Raw genomic sequence first — 23195 nt, forward strand, 5'->3', positions numbered from 1 at the left:
TCATAATATCGTAATAGTGCGTAATATCATAATATGAGCAGCTATCATAATATCGTAATAGTGCGTAATATCACAATATGAGCAGCTATCATAATATATTTCTGTTTGATTTTATCAAACAGAAAAAAGACTGTATTTTTGACAGGTCACGGTTAGAATAAACACCAGTCATCGCCTTTGTTGTTATTTTTAGATCACACATCTTACCTACTGCAGAAATACTGAATGAAAATACAAAACACGGTCAATCTCTCAAGACAACTGCCGCTAGGCATGCCGGTTGTGCAAGAGCCTTCAATGTTGACTTGCCAACTGGCGTTGCTTCCAAATATTCCTTTTTAAACATTGCTGACTTCTATCGGCTTTACGAAGATGTGAAAGCTAAGCTTACAAACACGTGTGCGTCCCATTTCAAGAATATTTATTCACTATTTGCGTCCCCTATACGAGGCTAAATCAATAGAGATCGTTAAAAGAACCGCTGTTAGTTTGCAACGATTTTCAAGGAACGCGAACCAGGCTTCATATGATAATAATAGTCTTTTATATACGATACAGGTTAATTTGTTCAGCAAGTAAGTTACTGTTATCAACAAAAAACCTGTCTATTACAAAGTAAAGTTTACAAACGTAAAAGTTTACATGGATAAAAGCTGAAATATTTACAGGCTTAAAAATTACAATCAAGAAAATGACTAAAATTCACGGCTAAATTGAAAAAAAAAGACTTGCCTTCGCTAACGGGAAAGAAAAAGTAAGCTAGCTTGACACAATTTAGGATAATGGAAGAAGCTATTCTGTCAAAAGACTTCCAAGTAATATGTGATGGAAAAGACAGCACTGACTTTTCTAGATTCACGAATTCACAATGTAGGACTGAATCATATAGAATGATTTTCTTCATGAGAAAAATAGATTCTTACAAGTTAGATCTTGGTAATTAGTAACTGGATAAGGTATTTCGAAAATCTCTAGCTAAACTTTAAGGTTCTTCATTGAATTTTATGTTTGGGTCTCTTTGCAGTAATAACATTTGTTCTTGCAAAATATTGATAAAGATGCAGATATAAGACGTATTTTCTTAAGGTCAAATATGTGATAGAATTTTGAATGTCATTTGCTATCTATGCTTATATCGGGTAAGCACAAAAAAAACGCAAACAAAAGAAATCTTAGCTGATTTCCTCAAAATGAGGAAATTATTATTAATGTGTCAATTAATTTGATCTAACACTCTAGGAAGATGAGATTCTGCTTCATCCTCCCCTCTACTGAAAGTTCACTTCAGCATCGGTTTTCATTGTTTTATCGTGGCAACATCAATTTACTTATAACACCTTAAACGACGTTTTTCATACGGATAGAGGCTTTATAGCAAATGAAACTTTCAGAAATAACAGGAAAATCAATGGGTGCAACCTGTAGCAATACAGCCAACCTAATGTACCTCAGTAGCACCGGTAGAGACAAAAACAAGCATTATGAAGCAGGATGATTCAGGCACCGCGCAGCCATTGGGCTAGCAGGGGCTATAGTCCCCCTCCCACTTTTTTGCAATAATAGGCTACAAATTTTTCGAAGATTTACTCTAACGCATCTTTGCATAATTTACTTTTATGTAGTAGCAGTTCTTCTTGACTGGGAACCTTCTTTGTTAATTTTCTAGGTTTTTTCTCTTCTTTAATGATATGATGTATTTTGTTATACTACACTTTAACTACAGTGCAACTATGTATAAAATAACTCACGGCCCTTTTCAACTCGACTTGTGGCAGAGAGGAACAGAGAGACAACGACTTCTTTCGTCAGCAATTTGAACGAACAGCAAGATGCTTCTCCCAAAAAGCCTCCCCCTTAAAACTACTACAGCGTATTTATAGATACAAGCATTTTACAAGTATTAATAACAACCAATCAGTTAAAAACACGTAAGACCTACAACCAAAAGAAACATAGATAATTAACAGCGAAGTTATCCGGAAATAAAGTGTTTGCCAAATATTCAAATTATAGCCTACAATGGTTCGAGTTCAAAATGTCAAAGTTCAAAAATCAACATCGTTCGATTTGGTGTACAACAATTTCCTCGTTTGGTTAGCTTGGTATTTTGTTACTCTCAAGCTAATTTTATCTATTTTTATAGTTATTGATAACTTCTCTGAACCAGACTGTTTATAAAAATTAAGTAGAAATGAAAAAGTATTTTCTAAAAGGGGCATTTTCCGGCGTTCTGGAGTGCGTGGCCTCAAATTTTTTTTATCACACCCATTTCAGCCCTCCACTTTCAGACTGGTGCGCGGTCCCTGGGATAATTTACACCAACTAGCATCTTTATTGAAGATAAATGTGCTCAACAAAGTGCTTTAATTGGAAACGAGAATAAGAGCCATGTGACAGCAGATGGAAAATAAATTTTGAATTTTCAAATGAATTTCCATATGATTTTCAAAAGAGGACTTTCCAGTTTTAAATTCCACCCCAGCTCCCCCCCCCCCCCAGGAACGTTTTTCATAGGGCTTTGTACACAGAGGGGTACTTGATAAACCTATACTAAATAATTCAAACGCAAAATAAAAATTCCAAAACAATATCTTGCAAAACTAAGGTTTTGAAATACCTATGTATCTCTTCAATATTTTAAATAAGAAGGTTGATCTAAGCTAAAAATACGAAGGTGGTCACATCTTGGCGTAGTTCTCTACTTTTATTGCTAGTTCATACCCACCGTGCACTTCGTTACCTTTGTAAATTAATTGATATAAGTGTGAACAACGGCTCTAATCGTTCTTGTATTGTAAATTTAAGTTTATGAATACTATTAAGACCGTCTACATCTTGTTTAGAAATCTTGTTTACATACAATTTTATATTCTCAGCACTCCAGCCATCACTGCGAAAGTGGTGCTCCTTATTCATTTTGAAACGACCAATTTCCATCGATGGTCGCTTCAGCTTCAATCCTTTACCAACAATACGAGAGTAAAGATTGTCATCTTCGGCCCCCCACCCCCAGTAAATGTTTGTGTATCCATTGATCTTCACATAATCCTCCTTTGTGAATGCTTGTATTCCTCCAAAAAGTTTTGTATATGGCAGTCTAAAACAATTGAGATATGCATTTGTTGAACTTGTTAACTTACATTGTAGACGTTTACACGAATAAAGATCTATACTCTTAAATAATGATCAAAAGTTAAATTTCCTGCCCATTCTCTAGGTTGTTTAATGACATAGAGCTGCCCAGGTTTCTTCTGAAAACTAGACAAAAACACGTGTAAAAAACATATCTCCTGCTTTTGGGCAAGCCCCAGACTAAAATAGAAGGTTCCAATCAAGTGCTACATATTTTGGACTTTTCAAAGGAAAAATGCATGTCTTTGGGTTGAATTCAACTGTAGCTGGCTGGATGTTGTTGCGATAAGCTTATACAGGGACGTAAAATGACACGAAAAGGAGATTATTCCGTTTCTACACCGTATCTACATGCCTGGCAGAGTGGCGTATCTTTGGCGACTTGCATTTTCGGTTTTGACATTTAGCATACAGAATTAAGCCTGCTTCGGAATCTATTTTGCATATCCTCAAATAGCACTCTAAGTGGAAAGGTTAGGCTCGGTTTAGCTCGATTAAGACCGGTTTACATTAAAAAATTTCTCAGGATTAAGATCGGGTTTTTATCCTATTTCTCGGTCATCGCATTTCTAGCATAGAATTCAAAAATGTCTTTAAACAATCTAAAATTTCTTTGATTGGTGATTAAAATATAAAGCTTGATCATATATACATCATATAGGTTATTTTCTGACTGGCTGGCAAGTTATTTTACGAATTTTGAAGCATTCTTTCAAAATATCCTTTAGATGACTTTGACAGCCTTAACTGCAACTGACGTTATCAGTTACGTCGTAAATGACGACTTCATCTGAAACCGTGGAGAGGTATTTTTCGGAATCTATAAAATTTTTGCAGTATATAGTAAGAAGATGCCTGCAAATTCATATACGATAAGATATGGAGCCAAAATCCGCCGACATCATCGTTAGACATTTCCCTCGGTTTCTTTTGCTCTACGATAATTTTTACTTTCAATTTCAAAAGAATGCTCCTTTGACGAATAGTCATTAAGCATTTTCACATACTTCTTTAATATTTCTTTATACTTTCATACTAAAAAATTTCACTTACTTGTAATCGAATTTGTCTATAGAAGGGGACATGTGCATAGGAGACGCAGGGCAACCATAGTAGTTGAGATCATTCTCACACAAAAGATCGACGTCATGAAAAATGTAGCAATCATAACCATCATAACTAAGCGACTGATTGAAACCGATGTTGTAAATTGCTCCTTTGTTGAATGTAGTTGTCCCAGCCTTCAAGAAAAAGTTTTCAATGTCATAAGAATTCAAGACAGTCTTTTACAATATTTAATTCATAAGTGGAATGGAGTGTTCTCTTACGTCTTTTCTTTTCCATTTATCTGCTTTTATGGTTTAACGGATCGTTAACCCCTTTGTCGATTTGAAACAGTGGTTTCATTGCCTTTTAACTTCCCTTGTACTGCCTTTTGGTTTGCTATATGCTTTTGTTTTTTCCCTATCGTCTACCCTTTGCAAAAAACCTAGGCCAGTCATTTGTTTTTGCGGTAGTTTACAGGTGTAACAATTGAGCAGTGTTTTGATATTTATCAAATATCTTTTTAAGGCCCAGTTATACCAAATTGCGTAAAAAGCTGCAATTGGCATAAAAAGCTGAAGCCCAAGTTCCAATTTTAGCCTGATGAAAGAGTAGCATAAAAAGTGCAAAATTAAATCGAGGCAACCAGGCACTTTAGTTCTAAGAAAACTTTCATTTTATTATGGCCTATGAGCAGGGGTGCAGGAATCTTCATGTTCAAATTAGTTTGTGCTAAAATTTTCATGTTGTTTGGGCCGTCAGGCAGTGAATTATCCCATTTCCACAATTTAGTTTTTTCTATACATTCCAATGGAATTTGTTGCTGTAGTGAAATTTTTTCACTGCAGCAGCAAATTCCGGTCAAATCTAAAGAAATATCTAAATATTCAAAACAAAGTAACCCGCGACCGAACGGTCCAAACAACATGAAGTTCTCTATATATACTAATTTTAAGATTAAGATTTCAAATCTGAAGTCCATTTTTTGAAAAGTTGTAGATACCAAAATGCAGAATCGATGATATCAACCCGGGACGATAAATTTAAGCACTCCTCAGAATAATTTCTAGATCCACCCCTGAATGTCTGTTGTATTTTGGGCAACTTTTTCCATAACTAAGGACCCCCCGATCAAAAGAGTCCCTAAGACACCCTGCCTTTGAGACTTCGCTCAAGTTCACCTTGTTTTCATAAGGTCTAACAGTTCTTTAAATAAAGCATAAGAAAAAGTATCATTCTTGCACCTTGCTATTGTGCTTGGCATGCTCTACTACAGTTTTGGACGACACCTTCTTTGCAGTCTGCTAGTAACAGCCCGCATCAATTTTCCCAACGACCCCGGGTTTCTTCGTCAAGCCACTGTTTACATTAAAAGTGTTCTTACCTGTTCTATAACGAAAATCCTGTAGTCAAGCCGCTGTCTTTGCAGTATAGGGTGAATGTGAGTAAGAAAAGTGTTTAACTGTTGAGGCCTTTTACGATATGGCACTAAAATTGCCACTTTTTTTATTGGGATACAGTCTTTCGGTGACCAGCTGCCTCCGATATCAATTTGCAGGTCTTCGTTTTCCGTGTGATTGAGCGCGGCAGAGTTGTTGAAGTTGAAATCTCGTCTTCCGACTAGCGAAGAAGGCTTATCGCTACACAGTGACATCTTCGGTTGTTGTACCCATTCGGTTTTGATTATTGGGATCTTCGTTGAACTTGTGTTAACAACCACTGTACTCCTTGAATTAGACTTCAAGAATGTCCGCTCCTTTATGTATCTACGTTGAATTAAAAGTTGACTGAGAATTAAGGCTGAATACAGCAAACATGCAACCACAAAAAAACATTTAAGTCTCCTTGCAGTCGCTCCCAGAATTGCCATTTTCTTCGGGATTCTCCCAAGCACTTGTTGTTATCGAGTCAGTGCAGCCAGTGCATTCTTTAGTAACCATACAGATTCTGCGGAAACCAGCTGGCGTGGATATATATAACAAACCACAGGGCTTCCATACACATATTTTGACTGGACGCTGCCCATTGTATTCCTTTTCATTCAATACACTTAGATAAAGGAAATATGGGCTGCAGCCCCTTCAAGCCAGTGGCGGGGTGGCTATGTTTCCCCTGGGATGGCCAAGTCGATTTTTGCGCGCTATCTATATATTGTGGTTATATAATAGATGTGTTTCTAGACCAGAAATCACGGTTGGCAAAACATAAAATACTAATCAAAAGACATTCTATTCAATTACACTGATGTGTACATACCGGCTGGTGGGCCTTTGAACTCGTTTATTATATCCAGAATACCAGTTTCAGAGTAAAATAGAATAAAGCAAATTTTTGTTTGGGCTCCTCAGATTTTTAACTAAAGGTAGCCATAGTCTATTTACTATTACTGCATTTCTTATGGGCGATTTTATCAAAATTGAATCTGGAGAGCTAAGAATAAAGTTTAGTGACATAGGAGGACCCACCGTGGTACCCGGGGGGAGGGGGGGGGGTACTTAGTATATTTTGCTGACGGGATGTGCACGTCTTTCCGGGTATCATTTTCAGCAATTTATTCTAAGGCCGGGTATCTGTTCAAAGGATATAATCTAAAGCCGGTTGCCTGATTTTCGCTGCCCGCCCATTGTTTTTGTGGTGTTCTGGCAACCATGGCAACTGGCACCAAAGCTTTTGTTTTCCTTTGTTCTTTTTTCCAGAAATTCTAAAGCCGGGTGTCATTTTTAGGTTTTTTTTCTAAAGCCGGTTCACCAAAACAATCTTAGGAGTGCACACCCCCGTCGTTTTGGTATCCAAGTACCCCCCCCCCCCCCCCCGGGCCGTGGTAGGATCCGATGGCAAGAAAATTATTGAAATCAAGCCTTCTAGAATGGCTAAAAATGCACCTCCCAGACTAAAATTTAACAAATTACTATACCGCTCAGAATAGACAATTTGACGATTCTCAGGAAAACATTGATTATTGATTTTTAGAAAAAAATTAGGAGGGGAGGACTCATACTTTGGGGAAAGAAAGAAAGGGTGACCTTTGCTTCAGAGTGCACATCGATGAAAATAACAAGAAGCTGTTGCATTGATGGTCAGGGTGCATTCCATTTACTTGTGCCCAAAAACCTTCGGCGTACACTCAGGTTTTGATGTCAGCTCAATAAATGGAGCTGAAGAGTGTCATAAACTTTCCAGCGGCGGATCCAGAGGGGTACGAAGGGGGCTCGAGCACCCCTCAGATTTGAGGAAAAACTTTTTGGGGATTAAAGCTTATTCTACCGCAATTTTGTTTATAATTATTTAAACCATTTATTATCTCCTTTACCGAGAAGTATGCACATCTCCTGAAATTGTTATATCCGCTTCAATGCCCCGTCTCACAACTGTTCAACATTGTTATTTCAGTCCATGCATTGAAGTGTTATCAAACTCCCCCTGGTTGTACTGTATAGCATTCTACAGACTCGGAAAGCATTGTCTCCTCTTATAACCAGCCACTTGAGGAACCCGTGGCCTGTAAATTATACGATTTTCTGCACCCGTGGAAGTGAATCTAGCCAATCACGGTGCCAGGTCGAGGGGTTCTAAACTTTGGCGCGAGAACCCATAGATTTCAAAAATCCAAATCATCAAAGAATACCGACCAAACCAGGGGGAGTTTCTTTGCTTCAATCTACAGTCAAATGCAGAGTCAAATGTATAAGTGGTTTTATGACCAGGGGGAGTTGAGCTTGAACAGGGGGAGTTGAGGTTGACCAGGGGGAGTTGAATTATGATACAGCACGCGACGAATGCTTAGGCGCAAATTTGCAATATGTTTTCGTGGGTCTTTTGACGATCTTTACCTGGTGCTCGATGCTGTAACGGCAGAACTTGTAAACGCTTTGGTTTATATAACAGAACGGTTTCAAGTTTCAACTCCGTGTTTCACGTCTTATTCATAGACCACGAGGTATGATTTATATTCAGAGGATAAAGCTTGCCCGAGCCCTTGTTATTCTTTTTTTTAATCATTCAAGAACTACATACAAAACATCTCAAAAACTTGCCCTTACTATTCTTGACCAAAAGGGGTTTCCTTATTTTTCCTACTTATATTCCTACGAAATTTCTCTAAAGATTTCAAATTCATAAAAATACTCAAAACTGCAGGCCCATAGCGAAACGTTCAGGGCCTTCTTTGTTTGGTTTGGCATCATATGTCGATGCATGCCATGCATGCTGTGTTTGAATCCCTGTGTTCAACTTTTGTTCGACTTTTTTCTATTGTTCTATTGTCTCTAATGACGTGCACTGCACTTCAAGTTCAAGGGCTTCATTCCACCAGCCACGTTAATTTTTTGATCAAGCTGATCAAGTTCCAATAAATGGCTGCAAAGAGTCAAAAATTAAATTTTGCTTTGGAAATTTGTGGGCTCGGGCCTTTTGCCACTGCGGGCCATCATATCATATTTGACTGCAGTTTCTATACTTTTGTACCCTAAGTGAATATAAGAGGGGGAGAGCTGCAAAATGTGCTCAATTGGCAAAAAAGCTGAAGCCAAAGTTCCAGGATCTGATCAAAGTGTAGTAAAAAATTACTATATCAATCAAGGCATCCATATCCAGGCTTTTTAGTTTATGGAAGACTTTCATTTCATTATGGCTTATTAGCAAGGGGTACGGAGTTTGTGCATAGCAACATCCTTGGTTACCAAGCCTTACGTTTTAGCACCCCTCAGAATAATTTCTAGATCCGCCCCTGCCATAGCCTATGGAGCAAAATTAAGTGGAGGCATTTACAGTTCGCAATATTTTCGATTGCAAGGAGGGAATTAGCATTAGAATTTCTGACCAACTAGGAGTTAAAAATCTAGACATTGAAATTGATATTGCTGGAACTTTAGAAGGAAAATTATGAAAAGACCGAAGAAGCAACAGCACAGCCAGAGAAGATATTATTTACTTTTTCTTTACTTCAATATTCACTTCATTCAATCAAACCCACAGCTTAACAGACTACTTACGCTTTCTCGTGGCTTGGATGTTTTCTCCGTGAATAAATAAATCAGAGAAGTCTGTTGGGATATTTCGCTGTACTAATAGCAGCTGAAGACACTGGTTTTAAAGTTGAAAAACTGAATGGAGAGAACTATCATAGCTGGAAGTTCCAGATGAAAATGTACCTTATCGGAAAAGATTTATGGGAATTAGTTACGGGAGAAGACACCCTGAATGCCGCTGCAAATCCTGAACAGTATTTGAGATTTCGAAAGAGGGAAAATATGGTCCTCACCACAGTGTGCCTGTCTGTTGAAACAAGTTTGCAAGTTCGATCCGCTAAGAATGCTAAAGAAGCTTGGAACATTCTTGAGCAACATTTTGTACGAAAGTCGCAGGAAGCTATATTCTGCACAAATTTGCTCCGACAATAACCTAAAATTTCCTCCGATGGGGGGCTAGATGCTTCCGACGGAGGGGCTGTAGCCCCCCTAGCCCTCCCCTGGCGCCACCACTGGAAGCAGTGGATGACGAAATAGCTGTAAAAGATTTGGTTATCAATTTAAACAGCATTTTACCAGAGGATTAGAATTATTTGATCACTGCTCTAAAAACAATTGCTGAAGAAAAATTGCTATCTTTGCCTTCTATCGCTGACAAAGATGCAGAAGTGCAGTTTAAATGTCAACATTGCAAGATAATCATTAATGGCAATGTTTACAGTATTGGCCACAAGAATGGAAAACTGTATAAATTGAATGTAGATCCTGAGCAGTCTTGCTGTTTTGGATCAACCGATGCCAATGATGACAATGCACTGTGGCATTATCGCTATGGACACCTTGGTTATGACATTTTTGAAGCTGCTGCACAACAAATCTATGGTAGATGGACTGAGCTGGAAACCAAATGAGCAAACTGATAGAAAATGTGAAAGCTGTGCGAATGGGAAAAAATTCGCCAACTATCTTCAAAGAGCTGTTCACAGAGATCAGTTAGATATGTTCAAAATTGGGCGAAATATTGCCAACGAAAAATTCGCTAACGGCTTACTGTTATTCTGTCTGGCCTTGTTCATAAATATTTTTTTGCAGATATTTATAAAGTTCAGCATTCAGGATGTCTATCCCTGGACAATTATATTTATACAGTTCATACGGTTACAAGCAAAAAAGCGAGGAAGCGTGGCGCAAGAGACAATTACGAATAGCAAATAATAACAAGATAATTAGTTAAATCTCAAAAGCCCTTCGGGAAATTAACTCGGGAGATTAAACGGTTCTTTAAATTTTAAAAAGCGTGTAGTCTAGGCTCTAGAGAGATTAATCTGGCACAATGCACTTGCGCATATAACAATTGTTTTGACCGTTGACAGCATTTGGCCGTATTTCGTTATGTAAACATGGCATTCGACCGAGATCATATACAGCATTCAATTTGAAGCTAATTACTCAATTTTGTTCGTCAACTACCTTCGGGTGCTATGTAGCAAAAACAAACAATATAATCAGTTTTAACACATTTACTCCTTTTTAATTTTGATTGGCTATTTTATCATCTCGTGACCAAATTAACCTCTCTAAGGCCAAATTTTCAATTTTGGCTTTCTTCAGATTTAAATTACCTGGAAAGTTAACTTGTTATTGTTAACTTGTATATATTCTTCGCTTGCTCTTTCCAATTCATGACGTTGTTTATAGAGACTTGTGGTTTTTATTAAACCCCTTTTTTCGGAGACGAATCGGAGGAAATTGTATATCACTTCACGATATTTAAAGGATTCATAACACTATGGTTTCTGAAAAGTAGGGAGGGAGCATATTTTCATTGTGTTCCAAGTTCAAACGTCTATGGATGGGACAGTTTTTGAAGCAAATTCTTTTAAAACATGTAATTTTTGCCTGTTAAGTGCGATAATGACAAAAATAAGACATCATGCATTTCGTTTATTTCAGATTACTGGAATTGCGTGCCCAAAACGAGCAATTGTGTTTGTTGGTTGGAATCAGCAAGTCTCGATATTTAGGTAAGTTGCGCATTTTCTCTCTGCCTACGAGACTGAAAAAGTGTCAAAGAGCAACCACGAGACAAGCAAGAGCATATCATTTTATGTCCCTTTGGTGTTTCTACGGGGGCCAAGGGGGGCATTGCCCCTCCAGAGTTTATCTTGGCCCCTTGCGTGGCCCCCATTTTTGTACAAAAGATACTATTGATAATTTGATGTTTTCTTCTACAGCTGCTCAATCGTTTTTTGACATTGTTAGGGCAGCTTTCTCCTATTTTTCTCAAAACGATCTTTATTACATTTATTTAACAAGCTAGGGGCCCCGATAAGTAATTTGGTTTGTAATCAAGGTGAACATTAATAAAATTTTGATTCCTTCCTATAGTTACAAAAAAAATCATTCTTGACAACCATTTTTTCTTTTTACTTCTATGATTGTTTTTTATTATCACAAGATACCGCTTCTTGGGGGGATTGATAAGCCCAAACCAGGTTCCCTGCATCCCGTTGAAAACCCTCTAGCGTAAGGAAAAGGCCCCTCTAACTGGAAGCTAGCCTCCCAGATTTTTAAGGATAGATTCGTCATACATAAAGATATCAAGGAAAATGGCGATTTGTACCAGAAAATGTCCCTTTTTCTGGGGTCTCTTTCGCATCGAATCCACCCTGTCCCCCTGTGGTGCGCCACCATTGTTGCTCATATTTGACAAGTGTTGAAAAAAAGTTTCTCTCTACCAAATGGTGGTGAAATAACGTGGTTAAATTTGTGGACATCGAAAAAATGGCTTTTAAGGCAAAAAATCGCATCAGTAAAATTTGAGAAGTTTGACAAAGGCTGCATTTTGAAATTATCTTAACGAATATGGTGTTTAACCAGCCAGTATCTTAAAATCTAAATAAAATTGGTAATCCTGACTAAACGAATAATAATAATACTATCATGTACATTTCTTGAAAAACTTTGAGAAACCAACTTTGTAGCACTGGGGAAGGGAATGGCCTAGTTAGCCTTTGAAAACTTACTTTTGTGTTCCAATACTTTTGGCAGAGATTGTACCTAGGGACAGTAGCTAGATGTAAGGTATTGAAAAGTTATTCTTAACATGCAATTCCTTACATGGCCATTACATTGCACAACGGTACAATTATCCAACAGAGATACTACTGGAAACGAAGACGATCAGGCAAAGATATTCACACACATCCATAAAGATGATATTCTTTGCATCGATCTATATAACTCAACGATGGCAGCTTCTGCTAGTTACGATGGTCAAATAGTGGTCTGGAACGTTGAAACGGGCCATTTGTATTATCAATTCAACGTTAACACAGTGAAGGGAAACAAGAAGTATCAAGGTACGAGAGCTTCATTTGCAACGTTTTGTATGTGTTTTGCATATGTAGGATCAAAGGAAGAGCACAATCCACGTTAGATGAAACGCTATAATAAGTTAAAGTAAGTAGAAGTTATTCCACCAGTTGGCGCTAAACAGTGATTATTGCTTGGAAAATACCACCTTAATTAAGTACCAACACCTTGACCTAACTGGTTGATGCTGTTATATAAGATGAGAGGAAGGTAGGCTTAATCTCGGAGGGGTGTTAGGTATAGAAACATGGGTTAAGTGCTAGGGGGTCAGGGGGTATAATAGCACAATACCCCTGTATAGAAATGTTGCGCAAATACGTCATGACGATGTTCGAGATGAGAGTCCTTTACCATTATCTTTATTGCACAAGGTTTTCTTGCCAATGAAGTGGAAGATGAAGGGACTAAGACACTGTCCATGCCAACTAATGCAAAATTTGGAACACACATCAAGAAGGCTCTATCACCAATATCTCCGAATTTACAGCAAGAAAAAAGGCCACCAACAAGCGAAGAACTGCTAAAGCATGCCTCAGAGCATTTATCTGTGGATAAGGTGGATGTTTTAATTTCAATTTTGACACAGTATCCAAGATGACTTTCTTTTGACTAAGAATTTCACAAACGTTTCCACCAAAGTGCCGTTTAAGTAAATTTAAGAAGTCTAAAACCAAACATCTAAACACCACTATTTAACTTCATTGCATGGCTGGTAGGCTTATGCGCTTTTTTGTCAAATAAAGATTTAGTGAATTGGCTGTGATTGCTCAGCTTGCCATATCTCACGCAGATTGTTCGTACAAGTTTTGGTGACCATTAAGGTAGGAAACAGGGAGTCTTTGAGCGATTATTCCCTCACTTTCATCCAGAAGCATACTCTTTCCACTGAAAAGGATTCATTTACACCCCCCTACATTACCCAAGGATGTCTAACTTTTAACATGTTTCTACACCCTTGGAAAACCTTCTTTAACAAGCCTTTTGTGTCTGTTATTAGGTTCTCTTCCTCAAGAATCGGGAACACGATCAGAAGACTGCATCACTTCTGACAAGTGCAGGAGGCTTGATTCAAGCATGGAGTGTTCGAGGGGGAGGCTTGCTAGGCCAGTTCAGAGCTGCACACACTGCTGGCGAATCCGTTTTGGGAATGGCAACAGACTCGAGGAGTCTTATGCTCATCACTGGAGACAGCATGGGATACATAGCAGTTAGTTTTGTTTCATTGAATTAAAGTCTTTTGAAAAAAGCTTTAATAATAATAGAAGAAAAATGGTGATAAATTCTACAGTAAGAGAAGGCATCTATGACTCCTTGAAATACAGATAGAGTGCTTTGGAACAGAAGCAAACAGATATGCTTTATCAGCAAAACTTTCAACGAAAGGATAACTTGCGTACTCTTATGTCAAAGCGAGACCCACCGTCGCTTATCTTTGCTCGTAACTGTACTGTTTATCATTGTCTTTCATTGTGAAATTCTGTCTTTTAAAGGCTTGGGATATCTCCACTTATTCTGTGCGAAATGCTGAAGGAATGCCCACGCCCGACACCAAGTCAAAGTCAATGTTCAGCTCTTTGGTGCGATCTAAACTGTTCAAAAATACATTGAAACCTGCAAACGAGGCAGATGATAGTGCTGAACAGTCCGGGTTTTCAGGCCTCATGAAAGACCTGACGTCCTCTGTGAACACCACACCCCCACAGAAAATCATTTCTTTTAGGTAAGATTGAGTTATTTGAAGCACAATGCAAGTAGACGCATTGAACACAGCCTCAAAGTTAGCGTATCATTATTAAAGAAACAGCCTCAATAACAGAGTTTTGCTAAGTCAGCAATATATGAATATCAGCAATATTTGAAATCGTTTGGATTTCAAAATGAAAAATGGACATGTTCAATCAAACTTTTGTTGAATGAAGTTCTATAGGTTGGGCAGTTAAAAACTCTTGATTTCAGGCAGAAACGCTGTGGTTTTATTGGCTATAAAGCATCAGTTTTGACAAAAAAGTTTGGGAAATTTACCCACTTTATTGGAATTTGTTGGAAATTTAATCGTAAACCTCTAGGAAAGTTCCACTGCGTTTCTGCACAGAGTGGCAACAAAATGACGTAAGGAAATCTATATTTTAGAATTGTTTTAATTTTGATCGAACGAGAAGTATAACACAGAGAAAGCCTCTAAATGTGCAAAATTATTTATATCTGTTACAAATTTCCTGCGATATAACAAATGACAAGTTTACAGTTTGCTAAGGGGCTGCTGTTATTTAGGCTTGGTTCAAACATTTTGAAAAGCCGGTACTTAGTTTGCCATATCTCATAAATCTATAACTGATTTGACACGTTTAGCAGTATTTTATGGTGTCTTCGCAGGGCAATTAGTTCAAAATCCAAAAATATCGAAAACTAGATTTTGTTGACATCCCCACTTTGCCACTATAGAAAATATTCTACGTTATGTGTAGCGGTTCTACATAACTTTCCACTCTTCCTAAAACTTGCAGAGGCCATACAAAAAGTATCGTCAGTGTAGACTACGTGGAGAGCAAAGAATTAATGATAACTGCATCTACAGATTGCTGTGTGAGAGTGTGGACATTGCAAGGACGGTTTGTGGGTATGGACACCATACATATTTCATGCGTATTTGTAATTTCTCCAGGAATAGATTGCTATTCATTTACAAGACTGTTTGCATAAGATAACGATTTACATCGACTCGCTTTGAATCTGGAATAAATCCAGTTATCAATCTTTAATCACGCATGGTCATAACGAGGATTGTGGTAAACAGAGCGGATTTTAACACAGGACATCTTTCTGAAATATGCCCCTTTATGTGGTTTCTTGCTATTTAAGAACGAATTTAAGATAATTACACAAAACCACATCCACCTTGTCGTTTGAAGATGACATGTGAAGATGTTATATTTCAGAGGATAAAAGGTCAATATATAAAAATTAATTCTCAGGAACGTTTGGAGAAAAAGCACCTTGGGAGCCACTGGAAAACTTTTATCATCCAAAGCACGAGAAGAAAGTTCCTGCAGATATTCAAAGAACTGCTTCGCAGGGAACACTGCGCGTGCTTACTGGATCCAGTTCGAGATGGAGGTGCAGTATGCTCATGTTTAAGTGTAACTTAAACATTTAAAAGACTCCATGTTTCATGGTCGGATGGGGGCAGCAATAATATAGAAGCAAATAAATATAAATGATAAGATTAGCAAAAATAACCGAAACGAAACCAAAATCAAAATTTCACCTGAAGTTTCTATTAAAAGTTTAAAAGTAATATTAAAAAGAGGGCAATTGTAAGTAAACATTTAAGAGCTGGCTTTGCCACCAGAAAGACAGGAAGATCTCGTACTGGCCTCGCCACAAGTCTCTGCAAGATCAATCAGTACATATTTGTAGCGAGCGAGATGTTGCAGACAAAAGTTAACTTGAACAATTAGTAGAGCTTTCAAAAGTCTTCTATAATCTTTTTATGAACTTTCTTCGATTCAAAATTTCACTGTGTTAAGAAGCGTTGTTATAACGGGGTTGACTTGTAGTCCCTTACATTGTCTTACACTAAAATGCCTGATTTTAATTTCTAGGAAAAGGACGTGGTCTAAAAAATGCTCTTGTTTGTTCCTCTAAATCCCCAGCCCTTGTTTGTTCCTCTAAATCCCCAGCCCTCCCCATTTTTCGGGGGCTGACGCCGCCTTTGCTTTCATGTGATATATTCTGGTGACTTTCGCAATAAAACGCTTATTTCAGAATTGCCACCAACGTCCTCCGCTTCCTTGGAATGGGCCGAAGGCGCTCTACGCATCCAGGGCTCCTGTGCAGCAACCTCGGAGATGGTACGCTCGACAAGGAAGAGCTTGAGTTGCAAAGACGGCTGGAAACGTTAAAAATACCAGCCACTAACATTCTCGGAAAAAACTATCAACCCAAAAACAGACACAAAATACCACCCACCAATATAAAGCAGAAAATGATACAAAATCAATGCGTAGTCTACGCTTCCCTTCCTTACACAGAGCTGAGAATCCCTAAAGAGCCTAAGATGCCACAAATCGTTGCCAAGCGACAATGGGAGCGATCTGCCGCGATACTTAAAAGTGATAATGTCAGGTTCAAGCATCCTTTCCGTACCAGACGAGAAGGCTCAGTATTTCAAGGCAGTGCATTCGCAAGGCGTCAGTCGATAATGAGAAGGTAACATAAAAGGATGTTGTACAAGATCTTACATGATTTAATTTCATATAAAATGGTGTTAGTAGAGAGTAATTGCTAAGATGTATTCTTATCACAATAAAATTTCATATTTATTGAAAGATTGGTTTTTTGCAAAATTTCGTAGTCTGTATTAAGAAGAAATTTATTCGTTCTTGATTTGCATGGCGCTGCCAGTCTCAACTTAAGTACAGTCACTGCCAAAAAATCTAGGAGTACTAACGACGATTTCCCTGAATTTAATTAAACCCTTGCTTATTAATTATCTACATCTAAAAATCAAATCTAAAAGTAAAGAAAATAAATGCCAATCTTATTTTATCTTGAAAATAGCAAGTATTGATGAGTAGAGAGACAAACAGTAGCTATCAAAATCGCATAAGTGAGTGATGCCAACTGAAAGGCACAAGCCTTGTTGTTTAACAAATGTTGCAAGAACCCCAGTTTATTTTACCCGCCGCCGTTTACATGTCCAGACTTTATGCTGAGCTTCCATCGTCTATTTGGATGCACTATTTTGGATCTAAAAGTACTGGGAAAACAGTAATCTTAAGAAAGATAACCTCAAAATTCGATGCTACACTCCACAAGGAAATACGTTTAGTAGATATGAGAGTTGTCGTGTGAAATCGCATCTTAGATTTGTATTGTATGTACTGTTTGCAGCGTTCTCGGACTTGCCAAAGGGTCATATTTCTCAAGCTTCAGAATGCAGGCTCTTTGGTCCATCTTCATTATTACTGTCCAGGCAAACTCGGGCCACCGCCATGAAAGTTCCCAGAGACATCAGATTTACTGAAATCAAACCCAGGATTCTAGAAAATAAAATGAAAATGATAATTATTTTCAATATATATTGCTTAAAATTTTAAAGAATTTAAAGGTGCTATCGAAGCCAAACGCCAAAGATTCAAAGAAATACAGTGGAATCCCGATATAACGAGCCCCGGATATAACGAACTTCCCGGTATAACGAACTAAACGTCTGGTCCCTAGGATTCTGCCTAACAAACTCCTTACAAATTCTCTCGGTATAACGAACCCCGGATATAACTAACCTCCCGGTATAACGAACTAAATGTCTGGTCCATTGGATTCTGTCTAACAAACTCCTTACAAATTCTCTCGGTATAACGAATCCCGGATATAACTAACCTCCCGGTATAACGAACTAAATGTCTGGTCCATTCGATTCTGTCTAACAAACTCCTTACAAATTCTCTCGGTATAACGAACCCCGGATATAACGAACTCTCGATATTACGAACCAAATTTAGGGTCCCTTCATCATAATTACTCTCGATTTAACGAACTTTTCATAAATTCTTCATCTGCTTTTTATACTTAACTATTTTCGGTATTCATTTATCACTTTCTCATGTTGGAAACCATTATTGTCATCGGCAAAACATGCTGATGATACATTTCAAGCACTGTCTGATCAAGATGAAAGTTTGATCGCGTCAAAAATTACTCCGAATCAGTACATTTTCACTAACGAACACCTTGATAGATACATATGAGACATGAATCAATGAGCGACGATGAAGTTTTATTGGGAGACCAAATTGGAATGCGAAAAGAAGAAAACAAATAAGAATTTGAAGTAATCGATTACGTCATTCAGCCGCTAACTAGAAGTAAAGCGATATCAGCATTGCCAATGTCTTGGTACCAAATTGTAAGAGGAGCATAAAGATCTTCATTTTCGATGACTAACCATTATTAATATTTGAATTCAGCTTGTTTTTTTGGGAGTGAAATGTGCACAGAAGTTGGAGATAGCCTAAACAAGCCCAACGCAGGTTTTTTAGGCGTGAACTGCGAAAAGACCTAAAAACCGTTTTCTCCCTGTTTAGCGAGCTCCGTTATAACGATCCATTTTCTAGTTCCCTTCAGAGTTCGTCAAAACGGGATTTCACTGCATTACAAAATCAATTGACATATTTAAAGAAATAAAAATTTATTATAATCAATCTTTTCAAAAACCTTGAAAACTGTTTACCCATTATTTCCTATCAAAGGAACTTAAGGTTTGCGAGATAAACTACTTGAATTAAGCATTTTGTCTTTATAAAACATTTGGAAACCAAACTATAAATATTCAAAAAGGATTTTAATTATTCACACAATTTATCTTACTTTACAGGTATGTTGAGACCCGGGCTTACGACAGATTAGATCCCAATATAATACCTAATATTAGACAGCAGAACAAAAAAATGCGAAAAGTTGACAAAAACAGCTTTCTAATGTGGAATCATCATTAAATATTAATTTGGAGAGATTCTTTTAAAATCAAATTGCAGCCAAAAATTTAATTCTTACTTAGGACGGATTAGAATCTATTGAAAATGATTCACAGGGTCACCAGATGCACATCGGCTGTTATGTTACTTTCTCTTTTCACTTTGTTGCATCCAGCGTAGGATTATATTGGTCAGAGCTTTATGGGTAGGATAGGGTTGAGGGAAGGACAAACTCTGCTTTTTTTATTGAATGAAAAATAGATTGAATGAAGATAAATCAGCACAACTTTGTTTTTGAGTGTTTTGGTGTCATAAAGAACCAATTTAACAGAAGAGGTCCCTTTTTAATTCGAATTTTTGGCGATGTCCAATGAAGCAAAGTATATTCGAAGCCTCTAAATTTTGGCCATCAGGAAAACACCGAGGCAGGTCTCCATTTAGGCCTGTAAGAAAGTCCCATCTAACGCTGTAAAGCAAAATTTAATTACGAGAACTTTTCTCGTCAATAAAGTAACTCAAACGAAGTTTAGAAAAAGTTGCAAAACATATCAAAATATTTGGGGTCCCGCTTTGGCTGGGGTCCTTAGCTTTCGAACTGAGGTGTCTAGACTGCGTTACGCCACTGGAATAACCGCCACCAACAAGCTATCTATTTCCAATAAATATTTGATTTAGGTACTTCAATGAACCACAGATTTGATATGTACTTTGAGGAATAAAGAGGACACATCTTTGACTATAAATGCTAAGGATATAAAATTTGCACTTATAGCCAAGGATCTAAAACAAAAAAAGATATGCAAGACACGGTTGTGAAAACTGGCTCACAATTGAACAAAGCTCAAAGCATCATTTTTTGAGATACCAACAAAAGTTATGTAATTAAAATAGCACACTTCTCTTTGAAATCTTTCAAGCACCATTTTCTTTTCCATTTCACTGAAAGTCCATGGATCAACAGGAAATTTGTCTTCTAGCAATGATTTCCAACAATTAGCTGCATCTTTGTTGACTTTTACAAGAGTTATCCTCAAGTCTTCGCGATCCTCTATGAAGAAATGTGAAACTTGGGGCCTGATTGTATGAAAAAATGCCATTTAAAAAGGGCAGGATTGGGCACTTGCCATCATCTAGTTGATGGAGAAATAAAGACTTTTAATCTATAATGATTATTCCAGTTCTCTTGCAAATAGAGGCTTGACACAACTTTGCATAATGAAATTTCAACTTGCAATACAGAAGTTTTGAAAATAAATGCATTGTAAACTGTTTGATGCAAGTTAAGTGTATACAGATTAAGTCGTGAACTACCTAGTTTGGAAGACAGGCGCAAATTTAGGTACTTCCTTACAGCCTTCATAAGCTCTTCACCGAGTCAAAAATTGCTGCTGGTGCAATCTTTAAGTTACCGTAAACAAGTGCTGCAAAACCATGACAATCTGTGGAACAAACATACCCAATGTCCATATGCACTCATCAGCTACCACTTTGTCAAAGAGATTCCCCTAGAGTAAAAGAAAATAAACTTGTTACACTTCATTTAAAACTAAAACGCAGCATATATAAGAATATATTTGATGCACCTGAATTTGTCTTTGAGAAGTAAAAATTAGTAGCAGAAAAGCTTTTACTCTACAAGGTTAAGACATTCTCTGAAGATATAAGCTAGCCAAGGCAAAATTCTGCGAATGGTTACACAAAGAAAGCGTATGTCTGCGCTTAACTCTTGACCCAGTGCAGTAAGTTTATGCTGTACCATTCAGCACCAGATTCATCCCTAGATTCATCCCCAGATTTGAAGACTTGTTTGTAAAGCTTGAAATGTGTCAAGATGACAATAATTAGTAAGAAAATATGTTATTTCCGGAGTTTGATTTCAATTTCTACTTGATAGAAGCTTTCTTCTTGCCAATTTATTCTTGATGTGTTTAGTTAGTTTTGCAGTAGGTTGTAAGTTTTTTAATTAGAACTAAGACAGCCAGCCCTCTCTCTAATGGATTATAAAAGAACATCAATGCATTTTAACGATAGAGATCTCACTTACCAGCATTGGCACTGCCTGCATACCGTAAATCCTCAAATTAGCCCCCTGGGGGCTTATTTATTTTTGATATTTTTGGATGGGGGCTTATTTGAAGGGGGTCTTATACAAGGGGGGCTTATACAAGGGGGGCTTATACAAGGGGGGCTTATACAAGGGAGGGCTTTTACAAGGAGGGGGCTTATACGGGAGGAGGGGCTTATACAAGGGGGGCTTATAGATTTATTGTAGACATTAAGAAGACATTATCAAAAGACGTCGCCTATTTCAGTAGGAATTTCTTTATGAGCATTTAATTAATTACTACCAAAAGTATCAAAAGTATGAATTTGTTGTGGTAATTCAATAAAACGCCATAGGCAACCTCAGATGACAAAAATCATCAAATGGAGGGGTCAATTCAAGAATCTTATTTGAGGGGGAGGGGGGCTTATTTACAATTTGTAGTTCTAGGGTGGGGGCTTATTCCAGGGGGGGAAGCTTTTTTGAGGGGGGCCACTTCGATGATATAAGGTACAAACAAAATCTAAAATCTATTTGCATTCACATTAATGCCTAAATCATGGCAAAAATCGTCCATCCCAATTAGATGGTAAGTCCTTGCCTTAGAAGAGCTTCAGAATTATAAACAGAAAACACATTCTGCTGTCGCTTGGAGGTAGCATGCACGACAAGAGAATATAAAAAACACATGTTCAGTGATATAGATGGGCACAGAAAAAATGCTCATATTTTTGCGACTGTTTGCACATCATGATATTTTAATCTGATTTTTTGTGCACTGGATGATTGCCAGTTGATTGCTTTCTTTTGATATCAGTAATTCATCTCTCAATGAATTCTCACTGCTTGTGGATGAAAACAAAAATATTGTCAATAAATGTAAATGTTGTAAGTCTGAGAGTCTTGCAGTTGAGCTGCAGATAAAGTGGCAAAAAGAGAGTCAGAATAATAGAGAGCAAAGAATATTGAGCTTCAAGGAAGACCAGCAACAACTTTCTGGTAGTCTAACAAATAGAACGGTCACTAAATTAAAATCAAATCAAATCAAACTTTTTCATTCAGCAACAATCGTACAAGCTTTAAAGGTATACAATTGCACCAAAAAAGTTTTTGTGCCCAGTGCCCTTCATGGGTTGATTAAAAATAGAACTAATTTGGTTTACAAAATCTAATACACTTGTACATGAAAAATATTAAGATGTAAACACTAAAGCAGGATTGATCAATGGATTGAGAAAGACAAAGTGTGGCTAAGTAGGTCTTAAAAAGAGAAAAAGTAACACCGAAAAAGAAAAGGAAGAGAAAAACAGAACCAATAATAATAACAACAATTTGTTTGATGTTCTTTCGTCTTGGCATAGGCTGCATCAGACCAACTTTATAAGTGGAAAATGAATGTACGTACAGTTCATTTCAATTTTAAAAATAGTTTGAAAAGACTGGTGGGTGGAAAAGGCTGCTGATGTTTGTTGATAACGATGATCATGATGGTTATGATGGTCAAAATGCTGGTTAGCAACTTATGAAATGGAAGCTGTGTCTGTAGAAAGAGATTGAAATGATATTAGAACTCGTGTACTTTCCAAATCTCTATCAGTGGTTACGAGAATGTATTGTCAGGGGCGGACACTTAATCAAATATTGGGGGGGCAAGCCTATTGTTTTAAAAATATGACGTCACATTTCTTATTGTTTTAGAACAAAAGACCATTGTCCTCCAAAGTATTGGGGGCGGTCGCCCCCCCTCGCCCCCCAAGTGTCCGCCACTGTGTATTGTGTAGGTGTTGATGTATTAATTTTGTGAAGTATTGAGTTGAAGGTATGTATTAGTTAATTTTATACAATTAATTTGAAAAAATTGTATGTTATGTAAAGGTATTTAAAAATAGAAATGTCCTAAAAGTAATTACAAATTGTGTAGGCATAGGCTACCTCAAGAATGGTATTTTCCTTTATTACAACTCTTATCTTCTTTGGATATATGTTGCATTTAATTGCTTTTGAGACAGTTCCTTTGTCAACCTTTATCAATATTTGAACATCTTCAATGGTCTGTCCCCATTTTCCCCAAGGTGCTTCACTAAAAATCAAACCTGACCTCTCGTCAAAGTTATCGGCCATATTCTTTCTCTCTCTTTTTCGAACCTGAAAACGAGG

General features: G+C 37.4%; 3 protein-coding genes across 3 annotated transcripts in view; 1 reads left to right on the forward strand and 2 right to left on the reverse strand.

Moving 5' to 3' along the window:
* The window catches only part of LOC135686315 (WD repeat-containing protein on Y chromosome), a 35743-nt gene extending 18897 nt beyond the window's left edge, over positions 1 to 16846 (forward strand). Inside the window, exons 17-26 of the mRNA XM_089108904.1 lie at positions 9213 to 9397; positions 9865 to 10025; positions 10948 to 11167; positions 12303 to 12505; positions 12890 to 13074; positions 13516 to 13725; positions 14009 to 14238; positions 15023 to 15135; positions 15491 to 15632; positions 16284 to 16846. Coding sequence (XP_088965030.1) covers positions 9213 to 9397; positions 9865 to 10025; positions 10948 to 11167; positions 12303 to 12505; positions 12890 to 13074; positions 13516 to 13725; positions 14009 to 14238; positions 15023 to 15135; positions 15491 to 15632; positions 16284 to 16731 — 2097 coding nt within the window. The 3' untranslated portion in view covers positions 16732 to 16846. The remainder of the gene's footprint in view (positions 1 to 9212; positions 9398 to 9864; positions 10026 to 10947; positions 11168 to 12302; positions 12506 to 12889; positions 13075 to 13515; positions 13726 to 14008; positions 14239 to 15022; positions 15136 to 15490; positions 15633 to 16283) is intronic.
* Positions 2468 to 6283, reverse strand: LOC135686596 (beta-1,4-galactosyltransferase 5). The gene is made up of 3 exons (XM_065202868.2): positions 5561 to 6283; positions 4186 to 4373; positions 2468 to 3097 (listed from the first exon to the last, which is right to left on the reverse strand). Exons 1-3 carry the CDS (start codon positions 6044 to 6046, stop codon positions 2737 to 2739), a joined length of 1035 nt encoding a protein of 344 aa, XP_065058940.2. The 5' UTR covers positions 6047 to 6283; the 3' UTR covers positions 2468 to 2736.
* A 125-nt stretch (positions 16847 to 16971) lies between the features above and the next one.
* Positions 16972 to 23181, reverse strand: LOC135686600 (nudC domain-containing protein 2). Its single transcript, XM_065202871.2, has 4 exons — positions 22971 to 23181; positions 20451 to 20499; positions 19891 to 20042; positions 16972 to 17560 (listed from the first exon to the last, which is right to left on the reverse strand). The coding sequence occupies exons 1-4, from the start codon at positions 23157 to 23159 to the stop codon at positions 17483 to 17485; spliced, it is 468 nt and encodes a 155-aa protein (XP_065058943.2). The 5' UTR covers positions 23160 to 23181; the 3' UTR covers positions 16972 to 17482.
* Positions 23182 to 23195: the final 14 nt, after the last annotated feature.

The sequence above is a fragment of the Rhopilema esculentum genome, chromosome 6, assembly GCF_057945365.1.
Source record: "Rhopilema esculentum isolate cy_ngs chromosome 6, ASM5794536v1, whole genome shotgun sequence".
In the NCBI taxonomy this organism is placed as follows: Eukaryota; Metazoa; Cnidaria; class Scyphozoa; order Rhizostomeae; family Rhizostomatidae; genus Rhopilema; species Rhopilema esculentum.

Bases quoted from the DNA above. Each gene is read 5' to 3' on its own strand.
- LOC135686600 (XM_065202871.2), bottom strand. From the start codon at position 23,159: ATGGCCGATAACTTTGACGAGAGGTCAGGTTTGATTTTTAGTGAAGCA. The intron at 20,500-22,970 runs GTAGCCTATGCC...CTTTTACTCTAG, and splicing joins AGGAAAATACCATTCTTGAG to GGGAATCTCTTTGACAAAGT. The intron at 20,043-20,450 runs GTATGTTTGTTC...ATTTCTTCATAG, and splicing joins TGAGTGCATATGGACATTGG to AGGATCGCGAAGACTTGAGG.
- LOC135686596 (XM_065202868.2), bottom strand. From the start codon at position 6,046: ATGGCAATTCTGGGAGCGACTGCAAGGAGACTTAAATGTTTTTTTGTG. The intron at 4,374-5,560 runs GTAAGAACACTT...TTTTTCTTGAAG, and splicing joins GGATTTTCGTTATAGAACAG to GCTGGGACAACTACATTCAA. The intron at 3,098-4,185 runs GTAAGTGAAATT...CAATTGTTTTAG, and splicing joins ATAGACAAATTCGATTACAA to ACTGCCATATACAAAACTTT.